The 17570-nt window shown below is 36.0% G+C and overlaps 4 protein-coding genes across 4 annotated transcripts in view; 2 read left to right on the forward strand and 2 right to left on the reverse strand.

Annotated features, from left to right (window-relative positions):
* Positions 1–3820: 3820 nt before the first annotated feature.
* On the forward strand, positions 3821–5441 carry LOC116003871 (sm-like protein LSM1B). The gene is made up of 5 exons (XM_031243815.1): positions 3821–4165; positions 4296–4364; positions 4600–4715; positions 4790–4852; positions 4971–5441. Exons 1-5 carry the CDS (start codon positions 4063–4065, stop codon positions 5046–5048), a joined length of 429 nt encoding a protein of 142 aa, XP_031099675.1. The 5' UTR covers positions 3821–4062; the 3' UTR covers positions 5049–5441.
* A 110-nt stretch (positions 5442–5551) lies between these two features.
* Positions 5552–8136, reverse strand: LOC116003868 (ubiquinone biosynthesis protein COQ9, mitochondrial-like). Its single transcript, XM_031243809.1, has 6 exons — positions 7757–8136; positions 7227–7334; positions 6773–6934; positions 6462–6633; positions 5985–6058; positions 5552–5840 (listed from the first exon to the last, which is right to left on the reverse strand). Exons 1-6 carry the CDS (start codon positions 8114–8116, stop codon positions 5760–5762), a joined length of 957 nt encoding a protein of 318 aa, XP_031099669.1. The 5' UTR covers positions 8117–8136; the 3' UTR covers positions 5552–5759.
* Positions 8137–9030: 894 nt separating this feature from the next.
* LOC116009791 (pollen receptor-like kinase 3) lies at positions 9031–11732 on the reverse strand. Its single transcript, XM_031248921.1, has 2 exons — positions 10048–11732; positions 9031–9887 (listed from the first exon to the last, which is right to left on the reverse strand). The coding sequence occupies exons 1-2, from the start codon at positions 11402–11404 to the stop codon at positions 9319–9321; spliced, it is 1926 nt and encodes a 641-aa protein (XP_031104781.1). The 5' UTR covers positions 11405–11732; the 3' UTR covers positions 9031–9318.
* A 2380-nt stretch (positions 11733–14112) lies between these two features.
* The window catches only part of LOC116010417 (probable polygalacturonase), a 7568-nt gene continuing 4110 nt past the window's right edge, over positions 14113–17570 (forward strand). The window contains exon 1 of the mRNA XM_031249814.1: positions 14113–14998. Coding sequence (XP_031105674.1) covers positions 14579–14998 — 420 coding nt within the window. The 5' untranslated portion in view covers positions 14113–14578. The remainder of the gene's footprint in view (positions 14999–17570) is intronic.

The following is a 17570-nucleotide window of genomic DNA, read 5'->3' on the forward strand; positions in this document are numbered from 1 at the left end:
ATAGTTTTTATAGTTTTGTAGAAAACTTTAGGTTTTGTTCTCAAAATATCTAATATATACTCAACATTTTTCATTCACTTTTGAGTTGTACTCGGTACAAGAAACTCCAATGTTTATCAATACCTTAGGATTTTTCTATGTATGTATAATTAATATTGAGAACAAGGGATCCTTGTCTCTAGCCTAGTGAAATTTTGTCTCGGGGTGCAAGGATGGGGAAAACATATCCCCAAATACACTCACATGAATGGAGATCACGGTGGAGAATCAAGATCGGGGCAGGATATGCCCCGCATATTACCCGCTTACTATACATAAATAATTGTTTAATTGAAAAATATATAATCTTTTTGAGATACGAGATCAATATTTATATACATGTCACTTATACATTCATATTTATTAGCTAATTATGAATTGGATGACCTTATTTTTAAAGTCCGATCCACTAGGAGTTACATATTTTCATCTTATAATTTTATTATTTTCATCCGTCATTTATTTAAGCGTAATATAATTCTTTTTTAAAAAAATGTGTATGGTGACATTATTATATCATGGTTTTATTTTTTGAGTAATAATTATCCTAATGCCCTACTAAACTACTACTAATTAATTTAAATAATATGCCTAATGGCTCCAATAATAAACTAACTATAGAATTGATAGGCTCATACATGTAAAAAGCATAAAAAGACACCAATCTTTAAAGCTAGTGATCTAAAAGAAACGCATGTCCAATCATACAACAATTTTTATTGAAACCAATTATTATTATTATTATTATTATTATTATTATTATTATTTACTTTAAATTAAATATTGCATGGCTAGCTTGAAGCAATCCTTACAAGAGATCATGCAAATATAAATAAATAAATAAATATGTGTTTTAGTGGTTAACATAAATTCATAACTACAATTGAAAATATTAATTTTATTTGAATTTTTAATTTTTACTAAACCAAAAAAAATGGATACCCAAATTAGATCAAAATTGAAATTGAAATCAAAATGTGTATATCAAACTTAATTGAAGCTTGAATTGAATGATAAATCCAACTACAACCTGATTTCATTTAACAAGCGATTCAGGAATTATATTAATTTTTTCTTTGATAGATTAAAATTATAAATTATATCATAATAAATTATAATAAATGATCAATTTCAATTATAGTACATAACATCAAGCATACAGCAAATATGGGGATAACTACAATGGAACTTGTCCGGGATAAAAATACTTTGGTCATACCAATTAAGTGCAGGTAGGTAAATTTTTTTTAAAGGTGATATAAGATAATAATTGTTACAAACATAAGATTTTTTATGATACCGATCAATATTTGGTACTATACCACGTTAATAATACTTAGTATAATTATTTATATTATACATATTATATTGGATACTATTGATAATTATTTTTAATAGTACGATATTCCGTAGAATAATATATAATATTTGCATGAGGAAGGAGGGCTTAGCTTCTTGGCTTGCGTATGTTTATGGAAAATAATATTGGGTAGTGGTGGAACTAAGACTTGTAAAGTGGCTATTTGGTGCGAATAATTAGCCTTAAAATATTAAAAATCATGAAAAGCTAATTAATTCTTCTTTTTTTTTTTTTGAAAGAAAAGCTAATTAATGCTTCTTGCTGGTGATGATGCATAATAATTGAAATATTGGTGTTTTGCCATAATTGTCTTTACAAATGCACTCTTTGTGGTAGCTAGGAAGATTACTTAATGGCTTGATTCAATTTGAATTATTTTTTATTTTTTTTCGCCTAATTACGAGTTTCTTTCCTAAAATAATTCTGTTTGTGTCAAGTAGGATTGCAAATGATGGCAAAACATTTCTTCATGGGCTTTAAAGTAATACATTCTCAAAGTTCGAATTCAAGATATCTATCTAAAAAAACGTCTTATAAGTAGAGTTGTTAAAGCGGGCTGGTGGTACGAGCTAAAAAGCGTGCCAATATAGGCCTAATGGGAGGCCAGCTTGCGTGGTTAGACGGAGGCCTGCCAAAATCTTAACTTTGTAATCTTGGTAAATTTATAATTTCTAAAAGAAATATGTAAATGCTAAAATCATTTTAGATAGTCTAAAGATAAGGAATTGGGGGATTATCTTCGAGATTTTGTTTTATAAATTTGTAACACTTATTTATTTTAATAAATTCTTTTTTTTTAATTTAGTACTTTGGCAGGCCCCCGTCAAGCCTGCGAGTTTGGTGAAGCGGGCTAAAAAGTCCGCCTTCAAACTGAGCTTTAAATCTCAAAGCTCAGCAGGCTTAAACCGTTTTGACAACTTATAAGGAATCTCACATTATAAGATCTTGTGTTGGATCTTATTTTTAGGTAAATTTTCAAAACTAATATCTCTTACACCTTGTTTAACTCCAAAGTGAATATAAAATATTTTTAAAAGCTTTTTAACTTATATTTATTACAAACAATACGTACTCATATAGATCATCACTATAGATTTTTCTCGATTGAGATAATATAATTGTTGAAAGTTGAGCTTGGGGCCCACCTAAATAAGTATAGGGGAGCAGTGTAAAAAATAAATAAATGAAAGAAAAGATCTTAGGAATTTGGAACGCACTCTAATAATTGGAGATAAACTCCAAAAATGGGCACTTATATTTAATTTCCTCCATGCATAATGGTAGATATTGACTTGTGGCTCATCTCCTTCTGCTTTAATTTCTTAGTAGCTCATGGAACCTAGTAACCTAGCTTAGTTCCTACAAAATCTTAATAATATCTTGGTCGGTGTTGGTGTACCTACATCACTTTTAGGCTTATGCAAAATGGAGCATGTGTGCATGATTTTTACCATACCTACTTTTATTTTATTAGTTTTCTTTTTAATATAAAAATCATCTCTTATCGTCAAGTATTATTCAATTTTCTTCTTTTCAATCAAATAATGAGTGGTGTACAATAAAACTATAATCTTCTCAACAAATTGCTCATATTAACACGTGTCTCTCAACAAATTTCTGACCTACTTTAATGCATTTTGAAACCTAAAATTTGAAGACGTAATAGTCCAAGATCGGTGACCCAATTCTCCATAATTTATACAGAACCTCCCACAATTTTACCAACGAGCTAGACTTTTGTAACGTATGCTAAATCTCAAAATATATAACTTCCAAAAGTGTATATTATATATATTACAAAAAATTTGCTATAAATTAGTATATATTATAAAGAATGATGTGTCTATTCAGGTGGAGGACTAATGTTATCATTGAAAGAGATGAGAAGGCAACCCAAATCAGAGATTAATTGTGATTCGGGAACATCAAGCCACCAACAATTGACTTTAATCCATTAATTTGTCGAAATTTGATTTACATGAAAGTTCATAGTAATTAAATGAATGTGTGCTTCAAATAAAGTTTAACTAGATGAATGTGTGCTTTGAATGAAGTCCACTTAAACTTATAAAGAACTATAAAGAGATAAATTAATTTAAATTGATCATAATTAATTGACTCGATAAGGTAACTACGAAATATATTTTATATTTGTAAGGTAATAAAGTATATAAAATTGTGTAAGATTAGAGTAGCTAGACAGCATGCATGTCAAGATAGATATGATGATTGAGAAGCTAAGCAATATATTATTATTATTATTATTATTATTATTATTATTATTTCAACAGTCACGCAGAGAATTATGGGACTTATTAGGTGATAAAAGACGCAACTTTCAGCCAACCCACCGACCAAAAAAAGCTTCATCTTCAACCCCATCATCTCTTATCTTCCATCATAAAAAGTTAAACTCTTTTTCTCCTTTGAATTGAAACCCACTGCACACCCATCTGTTTATCTTACTTTCATTCTAAGTTTTATTCACCCAAACCTTCCCAACATTGATTGATTTGTTTATGTATATATTATATATACTGTAAATTATTAGGTGTCTTTTCTCACTTTTTTTATATTTTATTTTTCTAAATTAAAGTAATTAATTACTATTCTTGATATTTAATTATTAATTGTTATCAATATTCTTGAGGAGTTGGGTATAAATGGATGGCATAGTTGGCCATACAAGTTCGAATGGTTCCATGTCTTGGTCAGGTTCAGATCACACCACATTTCTTTCTTCTTCCATTGCTAGCTATCTTGATAGTATGCTTTCTTCTTTCTTTTCTTTGATTATATATTATTTCATTTCTTTCTTGATTCAATCCTTCTTGTTTTGCTGTGTATTGACTATATATTGAGTTGTCTCTCTTTCTTTATTCTTGGGATTTTTTAGGAAAAATTCTTGTGCTGTTGAGAGATGGCAGGAAGCTGTTTGGGACATTCCGGTCTTTTGATCAATATGGTATTTGAATTGAACTATGAAATTTGTTTTCTTGCCCACAAAGGCGAAATCCCTCGCCCCGGGCTCTCATTTGTAAATCACGGTGATTCAGTGACCCTAAGTGAGAGAGCGAGTGTTTGGGGCTCACAAGAGTCTACCACATTTAGTGTAGCTCCCACAGTGCAAGAAAATTGTTTTGTGTTTGTGTTGGTTGAGAAAGGTTTTGATGTTTTTCTTTTTCATGATATTGATGCAGCAAATGTTGTGTTAGAAGGTGTTTGTGAGAGGGTGATTGTTGGGAATCTGTACAGTGACATTCCCTTGGGACTGTACATCGTTCGTGGTGAAAATGTTGTCTTGATTGGAGAACTGGTAATTTAACTATCTAGTTGTCGGTTTAGAATAAACCGAGATATATTAGGTGACACAAAATTTTATATTTGTAGGGCTCGTCAGAGGAGGAGCTTCCGCAGCATATGATTCACGTCTCAGTGACGGAAATCAGGAGGGTAAGATGCACAACGCGATACGCGTTTGAGGGATGTGTAGCACTGCTCTTTTGGTTTCACTGATTGATAATTGGTTGGAGTTTTCGTTTTAAGTCTCGTGATTTGTCATCTCCTGCAGGCACAGAGGGCAGAAAAGGAAGCTGCAGATTTGAAGGGAAGCATGAGAACGAGAATGGAATTTCTTGATTTTGATTGATGAATGGTAATGATGAAGTAATAATCTGTGGCTCTAAGGATTGAGCATATTAGTTGTACAGGAGCAGGGATGTCTAACCTGACCTTGAATGAAGTCCATGTATGGTTGAAAACATTTTTTTTTGCTGGCAACCAATCATGGAAGTATGATGATTGCTCTATTGTTCAAAGTCCTAACTTGTGATTAATAATGTTTAGTGAGTGTAATAAGATTCCTACCTTGGTGTTGCATAGAATTGTTTGACCCTCTGGAATTCTCACAATTTCTGATCACTTTATAAAGTGGTTGGAACCTTGGTTTCTGGTCAGAAATGGTCTTTCTGATCATTTTGGAGATTCGAAAGATCATTTGTCATTATTTCCAATTGTTCCTTGAACAAACTTTTTTTTTAAATACTCCTGATTTTTTACAATGTAGTATCTGTTTTATACTTTTCCAAACATTTTTTATCACAAAGAGGTTAATCCAAATTGACAAGACTGCAAGACTTTCAAGAAGCAAAGTTTTCTGGGCACTAAAACCATCAGGAACTTGCTTATTAACCAGCAATCTGGGTAACAAATGAATTTCTGCCTAGTACAGAGATACAACATCTATTTTGATCTTCCCTACATTTTATTGACTGTGGAGAAGCCCAAAAAAATAAAGTAATCATGGAAGAGGACATGACTCGACTGCAAAATCGTTTTTAAGTTAACTTGCAAAAGCTATTCAACCTCGGAAAACACTCTTAATAAGTCCTTGTAATGAGCCACCCATTCCTGCACCAACTGCTTCTGCCAAATATTTTGCCTGCAATGGTTGCAGAATCTTTCTTAAATCAAACTTTCAGAATGGCGGATCTTGTCAAAAGAGCTCTAGGAGCACATGCAAAAGGATTCAAAGAAAAGGAAATGAAACCAAAATTGACCACAAAATAAAATACCACTATATTACCTCCTGTGCAGTCTTCCTCAGGTCAAAAGCATCCTTTATTCGATCATTCAAGAACACCCACGTATCATGAAAATCTGTAATAAGAAGAATGAGAATAAAAGGGTAAAAATTTTAAAACCAATTGAATACAAGGTGACACCAGCGGCATCAACTAAAACAAGGCTGCATTCATGTGTATCATTGGCAAAATGTTTATTTCCATAATACTAAACAAGGAAGAAATAAAGGAAAGAACATCTGATGTTACAGGTGACCTAGATGTCTCAGAAACATGTCTGCAGATTTATTGGAACTTGTCTTCAACTTGTTGCTAAAAACAATAGGAAGAAACAGTTGAGGAACACTTTTTATGGTTTTCTATGACATAATGGGCAATTTTGGGGCCACTGTTCCTAAAGTTTTACTGATCTTATGGCAAGCTGGAATACAAAGAATGGATTACACAAAAGACACACATAAGAGGCAATATTAACAAACCTGGAGAGTGATCAGTCAGCATGTATAGCTCAGTAGTAGAGTATATTCCGCCAAGCACTGTGCGCTTCACATACCAATCAATATTGCTTGCATCATCACCAGCTGCATGCCAAATCTCATCAACCAGCATTGCTCTCTGTTTAAAGCTTGTTGGAATGTTTGCTAGTTGTGCCTATATAAAATAAGCAGCGATTATTAAGATCTTTAACAGGTATTTCGCTAGATGTGTGTAAAAGAATACAGACAAATAAAAAAGGATCAACTTTTGTACATAGCCCCAGTACACTACAATAGAGTAAATAAAATTGCACCTGAACACTCAGTGCCTGAGCCAATGTTGAGATATAAGGAGCTTGCAATTCTAAGCGAGTTCTGACAAGTGCTGCAACACGCTCACTTGGTATCATGGTTTTTAAATCCACTCTTGATTCAATAACATCAATTAGTCTTTCCAAGCACTCATCCATAAAAAACTGAAGAGGAAAAAGAATTAAATGGGTTAAGAGTTAAGAAAGGCTTAAATAACTCAATTCAACAAATAATAAAAATATTAGAACTCAGTTATCAGGAAAACCAGAGGAATAAATTGCAATTCTTGCAAGTGGTAATGTGGTCATGCATGCATAGGGAAGCACTAGAAACACAAAGTAGACAGCGGGAGTGTATGCTAATCTCCCTTGTATATGCTTTGCACTTTGTTTGTTTCTTTGGTGCCTCCAATGGCCCCATCTTATTATGCAAAAGTTCATTAAGAGAGTGAATAACCTCCACCAGAGCGGCTTCTTTCCTAGGAAAAGATCCAACAATTGAAGGAGACAGCCCAGCCTCCCTTGCACCTGCAATCATGGCTGCTTCAGTCCATCCCAATTTTATCTGCATTTGTAAAATCAAATCAACCCACTATCAAGTGAAAATGTAACAGTTTTGAATTAAACAAACATGATTAACTTCATAAGCTTATCCAGTGTTCTGTTTCAAGGACTACAAGCCTTAGCAGAGGCTATCTGCATTTCCACTATTAGTCTGGTTAGAATCCTATACTCTGCAGTCATATTTTTAATTTTCAATTTTTACATAAAATTTTCAAGAGCACTTGATAATATCATGAATATGATCAGCAAACTCCACAGTTATTCAAAGAAGCAAGAGAATAATTGCACGGTGCTACTATTTGTCCTCATCGAAGCATATAAACCGCCATACTTATCGATACTTAGCTACATCGCAACATTCCAGCACAATATAACACACGATGTAATGTTGAAAAGCACATAGACGCGCAGATATATGCGTACCACATGGGGGAGAGAGGCGCTCAGAACACGGGCCTGCTCGTCCTGGTAGTGAGCTCTAGGCCTGGTTTTAGTCGTTCCGCAATCCGGCTTCTCCTCCTTTTCGCGGCGGAGATCCCTCTCTTCCTGGCTCCTCGATGATGACGCCGAAGACGGCGATGCGGAGCCCGAGACTGTAGGCTTTTGATTCGGAATGGTCTCAGATGCAGCAGAGTTGAAAAAACGCGGCGGTTGGGACTCTGCGAGAACTGGAACGGGAGAGATTTTCAGCTGATCGTTGCAGCGGCGCAACGCCGGAAACAACCGCTTCGCCGCCGTTCGGTACATTTTCGGCGATCGTATATAGTGACGCAGGTAAGTCATGTATTATACTTGTGGGTATCAGTTTTAATTACTATAAATATCTGGGTTTACCTAAGTATTATAGCATTGTTTAGGGAATTATGGGGAATATTCTACAATTTGGGCTCGAAATATTAGAGATAACTACAATAATAATTACATTCACCTCCCTCAGGTTTTTAACCATTCAAAACAGCCCCAAAACAATTTTGTACTATTACATATTTCCTGTGAATTATTGCATTCTCCTCTTATTTTTTTTTTCCAACAAACATCACATCAATCTAGCAAAAAAAAAAAGAAAAAGGAAATACTCAAAAAGGGTAGAACATAATTCTCGTAATAGAAAATTAAGAATTTTATTCTTACCAATAACTTATCGGTTGAGCTTGTCACACATAATTTCCATATTACAATTTACACCTCATATGTAATTTACAAAATGTTGCACATTAATAGAATTTACCTGTGTATATCATCTAATAATGGATTAATGGTTGCAGGTTCCCCTCGTTATTTACAAAAATTAAAAGAAATGTCTTGATTTCTTAAGAAAGAGCGTCAAGAACTTGAAAACCATATTGGTCGTGGAACTTTGACATTCAATATGTGCAATAATCAGTCTCTCTAATTAGTTATTCTCCCTTTTTAAATTTATTTTCTAATATTTACATCTTAATATGGTGTTACTTGATTAGTCATTCTCATGATATGTCATTATAGACTTAATTCCTTTTGTAATTGATTTTAGAATAGACTCTTTTTAGCTTGCAATACTTGAAATTAGTTAGAAAATAGCATTAATATTCATAAAACCATCTAAGATTAGCAAGAAACTAGTTTTGTTGTATCATATATTATGTCTTTTCCAACAAATAAATGCATCAAAATTGAAGCTTTTTGAGGTTGTGTTCATGAAGCCTAAACACTTCACATAGTCAAATTGGCATCTTGATTTTTCAAAGGAATTAGGTTTTAGTGTTACAGATTGTTAGAATTCATTATATACAACAGAAACTGTACATGTAAGTCTTAGTTTGGAAGACTGGATACAATACAGTGTAGAGGAAAACAAAGAAAAAAAAAACAAAACAAAAAATACATGGTATTGGTCATTATACCTATGAATGATGGCTGGGAGTTGACAACTTCTTCTGTTTGTGTCTCTTACTAAACCTGCTGATCTAACATAATCTACATAAAACCATGGAGTCTGAGTCTCTTTACACATGGACTTCTTCTATTCTCTTGATGGCTTCCTTCATGTCAATCCGGTTAATCAGATCATTCTCAGTGCAGGCAGCTCCAATATGCACAAGCTTCTCCATTTGTGGCAGTGAGTTTGTGGCTATAGCAATCTCTGGATCAATCACTTCCAACTCTCTCTTGTTTGCAATGGCCTGTCTCACCCACTGCACCACATCGGTCCCTCCGTTTTGGTTGCTGAGGTACTGGGAAGGGAACTTCCCCGAGATGATCTCGAGGATGATGACCCCAAGGCAGTACACGTCGCTCTTCGGGGAGACTTGCTGGTGCTGGACGCCCTCGGGCGCCTTGAAAGCGATCATTTGTTGCCCGGTTGGCGTGTTGTTGATCAGCGGGTAGTACGCGTAGTCTGTGAGGACTGGCTCGTTGTTTGCTGACAGGAGAATGTTGCTGGACTTGAGGTTCCCATGTGGCACTTCAAGTGCTGCAAATTCTTTGTGTAGGAATCCCATCCCATTGGCTACCCCCTTGATGATTTTTAGCCGCGTTGGCCAGTTCAGCTCGGCATGGGATAACCCTCGATCACCTAAAGTTTAAATTGATAATAAGGTTGCATAAAGGAGAAAGTTTGCAGAAAGTTTAAACTGACAGCGAGACTGAAGAAAATGCAGACTAATGTCAATGTTTCAGAAAGTTTAAACTGATAGCGAGACTCAGAAAGTTTAAACTGATAGTGAGACTGATACCGTGCAGAATATACAGCAAGCTGCCTTTGGGCATGTACTCAGAGATGACCAGTTTCTCCTCTTTCCTGTAATGGTATGCCAATGGTGTCAAGATGTTTGGGTGTTTTACCTTCCCAAGCTTTCTAATCTCTGCATCAAAGGCATCTTTGGTGATCTTAGGGTTGATTTCTCTGAGCCTCTTAACCACAACAGAAATCCCATTCCCCATCACAGCCTTGTAAGCTGATCCCAATCCACCACTGCCAAGAACCTCAGCTGCGGCCTTCATCAAATCAGGCAGCCCGAATTGCCCCCTCTCGCTGTTCACCAACACCAGATCCCCCATTGCTCTCCCGCCGTTGGATCCCCGCCTCGAGTGATGGGACGATGATTCGCCCCGTCCCGACCCCGACCCCCGCCTGCTGCTGGCGTTGCCGCTACTTGTGCTCCTCTTGCTGCTGTGCACCGGGACAACCTCGTCCAGATTTTCCTTCTGTATCCTCCCGAAATCGTCCTCCTTTCTCCGCGTCTTGAACAGGATGATGATTAGCAGCAGGGCTATGGCTGCTGCTATGATTATCCATTTCGTGCTCGAGCCCTTCTCGTGTGATGCTGATGACGATGCTTCACCAGCAGCAGCTTTATCATGGTTCGCCTTAGGGGCGGTACCATGGCAATCTTTGCCCACCACTTTCCCACAAAGATTAGGGTTCCCTGCAAATGCCTTAACCCCAAATCTTTCCATTTCCGCCGGGACTTCTCCCTGGAGTTTATTATTAGCCACGTCCAGGTTAACAAGGGGTTTCTGAGTCAGGACAGGGATTTCCCCGGAGAATTGATTCCCTTCAAGGTGAAGTTCAATCAAATTTTCCAACTTCCCAAACGACCCCGGAATCCCGCCTGAAAACTTGTTATTTGCCAGCCAAACTTTCTTCAAAGAATTGAGTTCCAGGAAGAAATCCTCAGAAATCTCCCCGGAAAACTTATTATCCTGAATAAAAATAGACCGTAAAGCTCCAAGCTTGTTGAAATCCGGAATCGGCCCGGAGAAATTGTTGTTCCCCATGGCGATCATCCTTAACCCCTTGATACCCGACAGGGGCTCCACTTTGATCACGCCGCCGAGGCCGAGCTCGCTGAGACGGAGCCCCGTGACGTCCCCACGGTGGCATTGAATGCCAAACCATCGGGGCTTTTCGCACGGATTTGTACCGCTCTTCCAGGTATCCTCCAGCGCCTTAGTGTTCTCCATGGAATCTTTCAGCTTCAGCAACGCCTCGTCCACCACTGCCGCCCCGCAGGGCGAAGGGCACCGCAGAATCACCGCCAACACCACAACAACGGCGGAAAAGAAGAAGGGGGAAACGTAATTACCCATTATATATCTAGCGGTGGTGGTTTAAACTTTAGAGCAATAATAGTAATAATAATCCAAAGACACCAACCCGGAAAGGGAAAAGCAGGGGGCGCTGTTCCCTGGGATTGGTAGTCTCTGATGAACGTTGTGTTCTTGGCTGGTTTTTAAGTTTCTGTGCTCCTGGCCGGGCTTTTGGTTTTAGAAGAGGGGGCAATGGAAGCAAGTCAATCAATTTTCTAGCTATCGTCTTGCCGATGATAAGATTCAGGGATACAAAAGAGAGGTGAAGCCTCTTCCATTGACGTTTTCATTGAAATGAGAGCCCTTTTCGCTTCATATCACCCATGGATTAACCACCCATAAACCATCAGTCCATATATTAGCTCTGCCTAACATTGTATAACTTTTTTTTGGTACGTGTAATTATTATTCATGTCTCTCGGAGAGAAACCCCAATCATTGTCAGAGGATACGCATAAAGTAAGCAAATTTTACTGCGAACCGCGGTCCACCAAGCATTGTGGTCCAAATGACAAAACGACGTATTAATGAAAATAAACGGATGAAATTATGAAATGGCCTCCATTTCGCGCAACTGCAGTTTTCTTTCAACACAACTGTATTTTCAGACGGATGAAACGGCCTTAACACAACTACAGTATCAGTCAGCACAACTGTAGTACCAGTTCAACACAAATGTATTATCAGTTCACCACAACTGTAGTATCAGTTACTGAGATTTACGGGAGTCGTTTCTCCCACTTATTAAGACAACGTCATCTTTGTGATCATGGTCCACGGTATAACAACTGCATAAAGTATTAGTTTATAAATCAGTTCACTAATCCAGTTCACATTGGATTATTGAAAAATTAAATTACACTGGACAGACCTCAAATGTGTGATATAGGTGAAATCGCATTGTATCCATAATTGGTAAATGATTACAATAAGGTAACCCATTTTAAGTTGTCATAATTGATCAGGTCAAACTAATAAGATCAAAAAACAATCTTGTACTTTCCAAACTAATTTTTCAATCAGCTTGACTTGGTTAACTCCTACCGTCCTATTATTATTGCGTCCCTAATTGTTTGTCACGTTTACTTTCTACACGATTTTTAATGCAATAGAACAAATATTACTAATTTTTCAATTTTGCCCAACAAAAGTATGTGTCATCTACAAAAAATACAATTATACTTACATAATTAATCGCCTAAAATTTTGAAAAAGTCAAAAGAGTAAATTGAGAAATATATATTTAATTGTGACATTATTTTAGAATAAACAAAAACAGTTAAAATAGAACAAATACATTATTAAATATAGAGTTTTGTTTAGGAAAATGAGTTAAATAGACCATATCAACTATTTGGAAAAAAAACCAAAAAAAAAAAAAACAAAACATAAAGTATTGTGTCCTTAAACTATGTGAAATTTCATATAAATATTTGAATATAAAAAAATGTGATTTTTGTTTTTATATGTAAGTTACATGTTATTACAAATTATGTTATGTGTGGCTTTTATATATACTATAGACTATTATTTACTTGGGACACGTGTAATATTTTTATTCTTAAATCTAAACTAAAATGAGATAAACGTCTTAAGTAGGTACAATCCAATGATTGTCCTTAGGCAACCAGGCCAACTATCCATGATGAATAACCATGAAATACAACAATGAATATCCACTACAAACGTGACCATGGACGAAGATCAGATTGTCTTCATCCCACATGGATGAAGAGGAAAGGTCATCGTCCATATCTAGGACATGAGACATCATTTTGATAAATATTGTGTGTAACTATTTTATGGTTAATGTGAATTAATTATAGACTTTCGATTTAAATTTCTTTTTTGTGAAGTGATTTTCGAATTGGGTTATCTATTTTGTGATTAGAGAGTATGTTTTTTATGTTAAGTTGTATCAATTGGTTGACTAAATCATCATCTTTTTTGGTTAGACATTCTATATGACCACTTTCACATAATTAAAATTTCACATTTTTTTCATAACTTTTAAATCTTTGTAACATGTAGAGTAATCAAATTTTGCGCCAAGATCTTGTGATCTAGTGGTACCCAGTTACACTCTCATATGAAAGGGATTGGGTTTGAGTCTCGTAATGTATGATCAGACACTACATTATAACAGAGTCAATCGTACAAAAAAAAAAATCAAGCAGCTTATCTTAAATGGTAAAATTGTTATTTTTATTAGTAACTGAAAATTAGGTCGAGACTAAATGTGATAATGATTTAAAAGTTATGAAATTAAATGTAAAAAAATTAATAATCAAATGAATATAACTTTAGCCGTGAGATCAAAAGTGAAAAATAATTTCAAATTTGTTTTACGGAGAATGGAGATGGCATGACTATCCACGAATCACGATATACAACTATGAATATGAGACCTCAATTTGATAAACATTATTGGAGTAATTCATATAAATTAATTAGACTGATTTTGCCAAAGGCCTTGTGGTCAAGCGGCATAAAATGATTCTCCCAAGTGGGAGGTCATGGGTTCAAGCCTCAGTGGGGTCAATGTTAACTTTGTTGAACTTTAGTAGGTGAGAAAAGTATACGGGCCGATATTCAAAAAAAAATTAGACTGATTTTTGTTTTTTTGTTTTTTTCTAAAAGCAGAAATAAAATTATACAAATTCAATTAGAATCTAATTCGAATTACTCTTACGAATATCGCTACTGAATATCTAAATGTGAGGATGAAGTTAGCAGTTCGTAAAGTAATTAACTGCTCACCAAATCCAAATTCCAAATTCCAAATTCCAAATCCAAATCACTGTAAAGCCCAAGCTATTGGCTTGTTGCTGGATTTGATTTGATTAGACCAAAATAGAAAAGAGCAAGAATTTGATTATGATTTATGGTTATAGATCTGGAGCCATCAAATCAAAATCCATCTCAGTTTCGTACTTGTGCATCTCCTTCCTTTGAACCTACTCTTCGTCGTCTTCTCTGTTACCCCATCGCCGTTTTCGTCACCAAACTACTGCTTCTGACCTCTACACTTGACCTTCCTTTGCCCCCACACTCATATTTAAGCTCTGAGTGTTATTTACTCGCCATAGATTAATCGATGTGCTCGGAGATAAGCGCGTTGTTCTCGGCAGCACCCAGCTAGCTGACGGAATCGCGGAATTGTGTCGCGGAGAGATGGTGGAGACGCTGGCGGCGACGTCGTTTCCTGGGCGGTGGCGTCGCGGGATCCCTATGTTCTTCTCCGCCCATAAAACCCTTATCGCTTTTCTGTGGATCGCTTTCTGCTTCACTGTGTTTTTCTGGCAGTGGGATAGTGCTGATAGAATCTTGCTTTTCCGGCGGGCTTTCCCGGTGAGGCAGCTGCCCAGGCTCCGGCCTGTGGCGTTTAACTTGACGGACTTTGGGGGGATTGGGGATGGGGTTACGCTCAATACGGCGGCGTTTAATAGGGCTATTCTGGCTATCTCCAAGCTGAGTAAGAAGGGTGGTGGACAGCTTAATGTGCCTCCTGGGTTTTGGCTTACGGCTCCTTTTAATCTCACCAGCCATATGACTCTCTTCCTGGCCCAGGGTGCTGTTATACTTGGCATTGATGTGAGTATCCATTTTTCTTAGAGATTTATGCTCCCTTTACTTATATTTTAGATAGATTCCAACATAAAGATTTATATTTGTTCCCTTGATTTGAGAATGATGGACTGCACTAGTGTATTTCAAGTCCCCATTGAGCAGTATGAGTCATTTATCAGCTAAAGTTTGAAATTTATTGCTCATTGTATGTGGACTTTTAGCTTTTCCTTGCATGTGTTATGGATGGATGAAGGCTGTGTTGGCCTAAAACCTGTTCATAGACGTAAATGGTTGACACTATTTGATCTGTTTTGATAAGGTAAGTGGGTTGTTGTCTTGACTCTTGGGACTTTGATTTGTGAAGTTAAGTGAGGAAGCTACTGGATTTCAATTTCTAGTTGTTTATGTGGATATTGGTGCATTGTCATAAAAGTTTGATTGTATACAGATGAGATGCCTTTTTTTTTTTTTTATGACAATGAAAATCTGCATCCACTACCTTAGGGTGTGCGCGAGGTAAACCCCGCCACCATAGCAGGCAAAGGACCAACCTAGGTTGCTCAAGATGAGATGCCTTTTGATAGTTTTAGTGCATAAGTGAAATTAGAGTGTACTTTTGTTGCACTATTAAGCAGGAGTAGACAAGTAGTAGTTTCTTCTAGAAAAGATTTTTTTTTTTGAGTGATATTCTTGTTAATAATCCATGTGATAATGTGGTGAAGGAGGTATAAGGTAGTGTCTAATTACAATTCTGCTAGTGAACATTTTTCTCATCTGGATTTATGTTTGCTATCCTGAAAAGAGTTCCTTTTGCTTGATCTTTGTTCCATTATGTCAAATCAAATAGTAATGGGAAAATATATACTTCTTCTTCCTTGTCTTCTTTTTCTTTTCGTGTTTTTACTGAATCCCACATCGGACTATCAGACTATGTTTTAATGACCAAATTCTATAACTTGATACAATTGTTCTTCCCAACTAGGTGATGTTGATATTTGCAAGATCTAGATCTACTAAAATGTTAAGAGTGTAGAAGCACAACGCTGGATGATTTAACAAAGATATGTGCTATATGGGGGAAGGATTTACCGATTTAAGAGTAATTTATGAAGTCTTCTTTTAAAATTCAATTAGATAGTTATACATGAGATGCTTAGACACTTGTAAACATGCAGATAATGGCTCAAGTTTACAACTTCAGTAGCCAATTTGTTATCCATTTTGGGGATACTTAATTTAAGATCTCTGAAGTCTGAACAACCTATCATGGATCAATACTATAATTTCTGTCAAGTTAGAGGCCCTCTAACTTGTGCTGGGACTTTGGGAATTTGGAAATTAGTTATAGTTTGTTAGACTTGCCTCACGAGTAAGAAGAGAGCTTGATAGAATGCAAGTGGTAACTCACTTGTCAAAAGCGACCAATTGTTCTCCACTTCAGCCAAGTGCTGAAATGTACAAAAGTGGACCGAAGTGAGCAACATGAAAAGTGCAACCTTAAGCATGCTTTTGAATATTAGGTGAGAACAACACAGTCAACAGATGAAATTGAGGGTTAAAAACACCTTAGCTGCAATGACACAATAAAGCTCAGGAATGACCTCCAATTAAACTTTTTGGCTGCTAAACATGTTCACAGTTTGGTTGAACTGCCTCATCCTTCACTGATCTCTGAAGTATGCTTTTCTTCTTCTTTTCCTGAATGACTTATTATTCCCCTTTTTTGGTGGGTGGGGGAAGAAGAAGCCAATGACAGTGGGGGAAGAAGAAGATGATAATAATGCCATCTCAACTCTTCCTCTTTAAGCATGCTTTCTCTCATATACTCCTCTCTCTCTCTGTCTCTGGGCACTAATCAGAGACCCTTTTATCCTTTTTTTCCCCTAAATAGTTGGAGCATATAAACATATTAATAAGAATGAAGAGAAAGATGATGAAATTTATTTTAAGAAAATTTCCAATAATATTAATGATTGAAAAGGTAATATGTTTATACTTTATATTACTAGAAAATGATGATATTACATGTACTATTTGTCTTAGAAATTGCAGTACAAAGCAGTTGCATATTAATTGAATCATAAAATTTGATGTTTGCATCACTTCTCATTCAGAAGTGACAACTTCACTTTGTGCTTTAAAGCACGGTAAAGCATCATATTTCTGCTGCACTTTTCACATTAAAAACTGAGTGGTAAACAATTCTAAAGCATCTAGGTAAAGTTCCTCTGTTTCTTCTTTTACCTTCATCTTCTCAAACCATTCTCTCTCCTTACTGTAGATTTTTTTTGTTTCTCTCAACTATCTTCCATTTTCCATTGAAAGTTTGAAACCAATTCAGGAAGTCTTGTCTTTGAAGGGTTTAAAGTGCATGGTCTCCTTTGTTTGACTACAAGCCAAACCATCAGTTTTCTGTTTGACAATCTTACATTAATTGCTTGTTTGGTTCTAGGTCATCTAGTGAAGGAATTAATAATATCTCTTCACTATTTTATCATTAAGATTGTAATATAATCCATCCTCTTCAACTTTATCCAAACTTGTAGGACTAACCGAGTAGGCGTGGGGGGGGGGGGGGGGGGGGGTTTATTTTTTT

The sequence above is a fragment of the Ipomoea triloba genome, chromosome 2 (assembly GCF_003576645.1).
Source record: "Ipomoea triloba cultivar NCNSP0323 chromosome 2, ASM357664v1".
Classification (NCBI taxonomy): domain Eukaryota; kingdom Viridiplantae; phylum Streptophyta; class Magnoliopsida; order Solanales; family Convolvulaceae; genus Ipomoea; species Ipomoea triloba.

What these genes read in the sequence shown, in the direction of transcription:
- LOC116003871 (XM_031243815.1), top strand. Translation starts at nt 4,063, where the DNA reads ATGGATGGCATAGTTGGCCATACAAGTTCGAATGGTTCCATGTCTTGG. An exon ending in CATTGCTAGCTATCTTGATA is followed by an intron (nt 4,166 to 4,295) that starts GTATGCTTTCTT and finishes GGGATTTTTTAG; the next exon opens with GAAAAATTCTTGTGCTGTTG. An exon ending in CAGTGACGGAAATCAGGAGG is followed by an intron (nt 4,853 to 4,970) that starts GTAAGATGCACA and finishes CATCTCCTGCAG; the next exon opens with GCACAGAGGGCAGAAAAGGA.
- LOC116003868 (XM_031243809.1), bottom strand. Translation starts at nt 8,116, where the DNA reads ATGACTTACCTGCGTCACTATATACGATCGCCGAAAATGTACCGAACG. An exon ending in CTCAGGCACTGAGTGTTCAG is followed by an intron (nt 6,634 to 6,772) that starts GTGCAATTTTAT and finishes TATTTTATATAG; the next exon opens with GCACAACTAGCAAACATTCC. An exon ending in TGAGGAAGACTGCACAGGAG is followed by an intron (nt 5,841 to 5,984) that starts GTAATATAGTGG and finishes CAACCATTGCAG; the next exon opens with GCAAAATATTTGGCAGAAGC.
- LOC116009791 (XM_031248921.1), bottom strand. Translation starts at nt 11,404, where the DNA reads ATGGGTAATTACGTTTCCCCCTTCTTCTTTTCCGCCGTTGTTGTGGTG. An exon ending in CTTGCTGTATATTCTGCACG is followed by an intron (nt 9,888 to 10,047) that starts GTATCAGTCTCA and finishes TTTAAACTTTAG; the next exon opens with GTGATCGAGGGTTATCCCAT.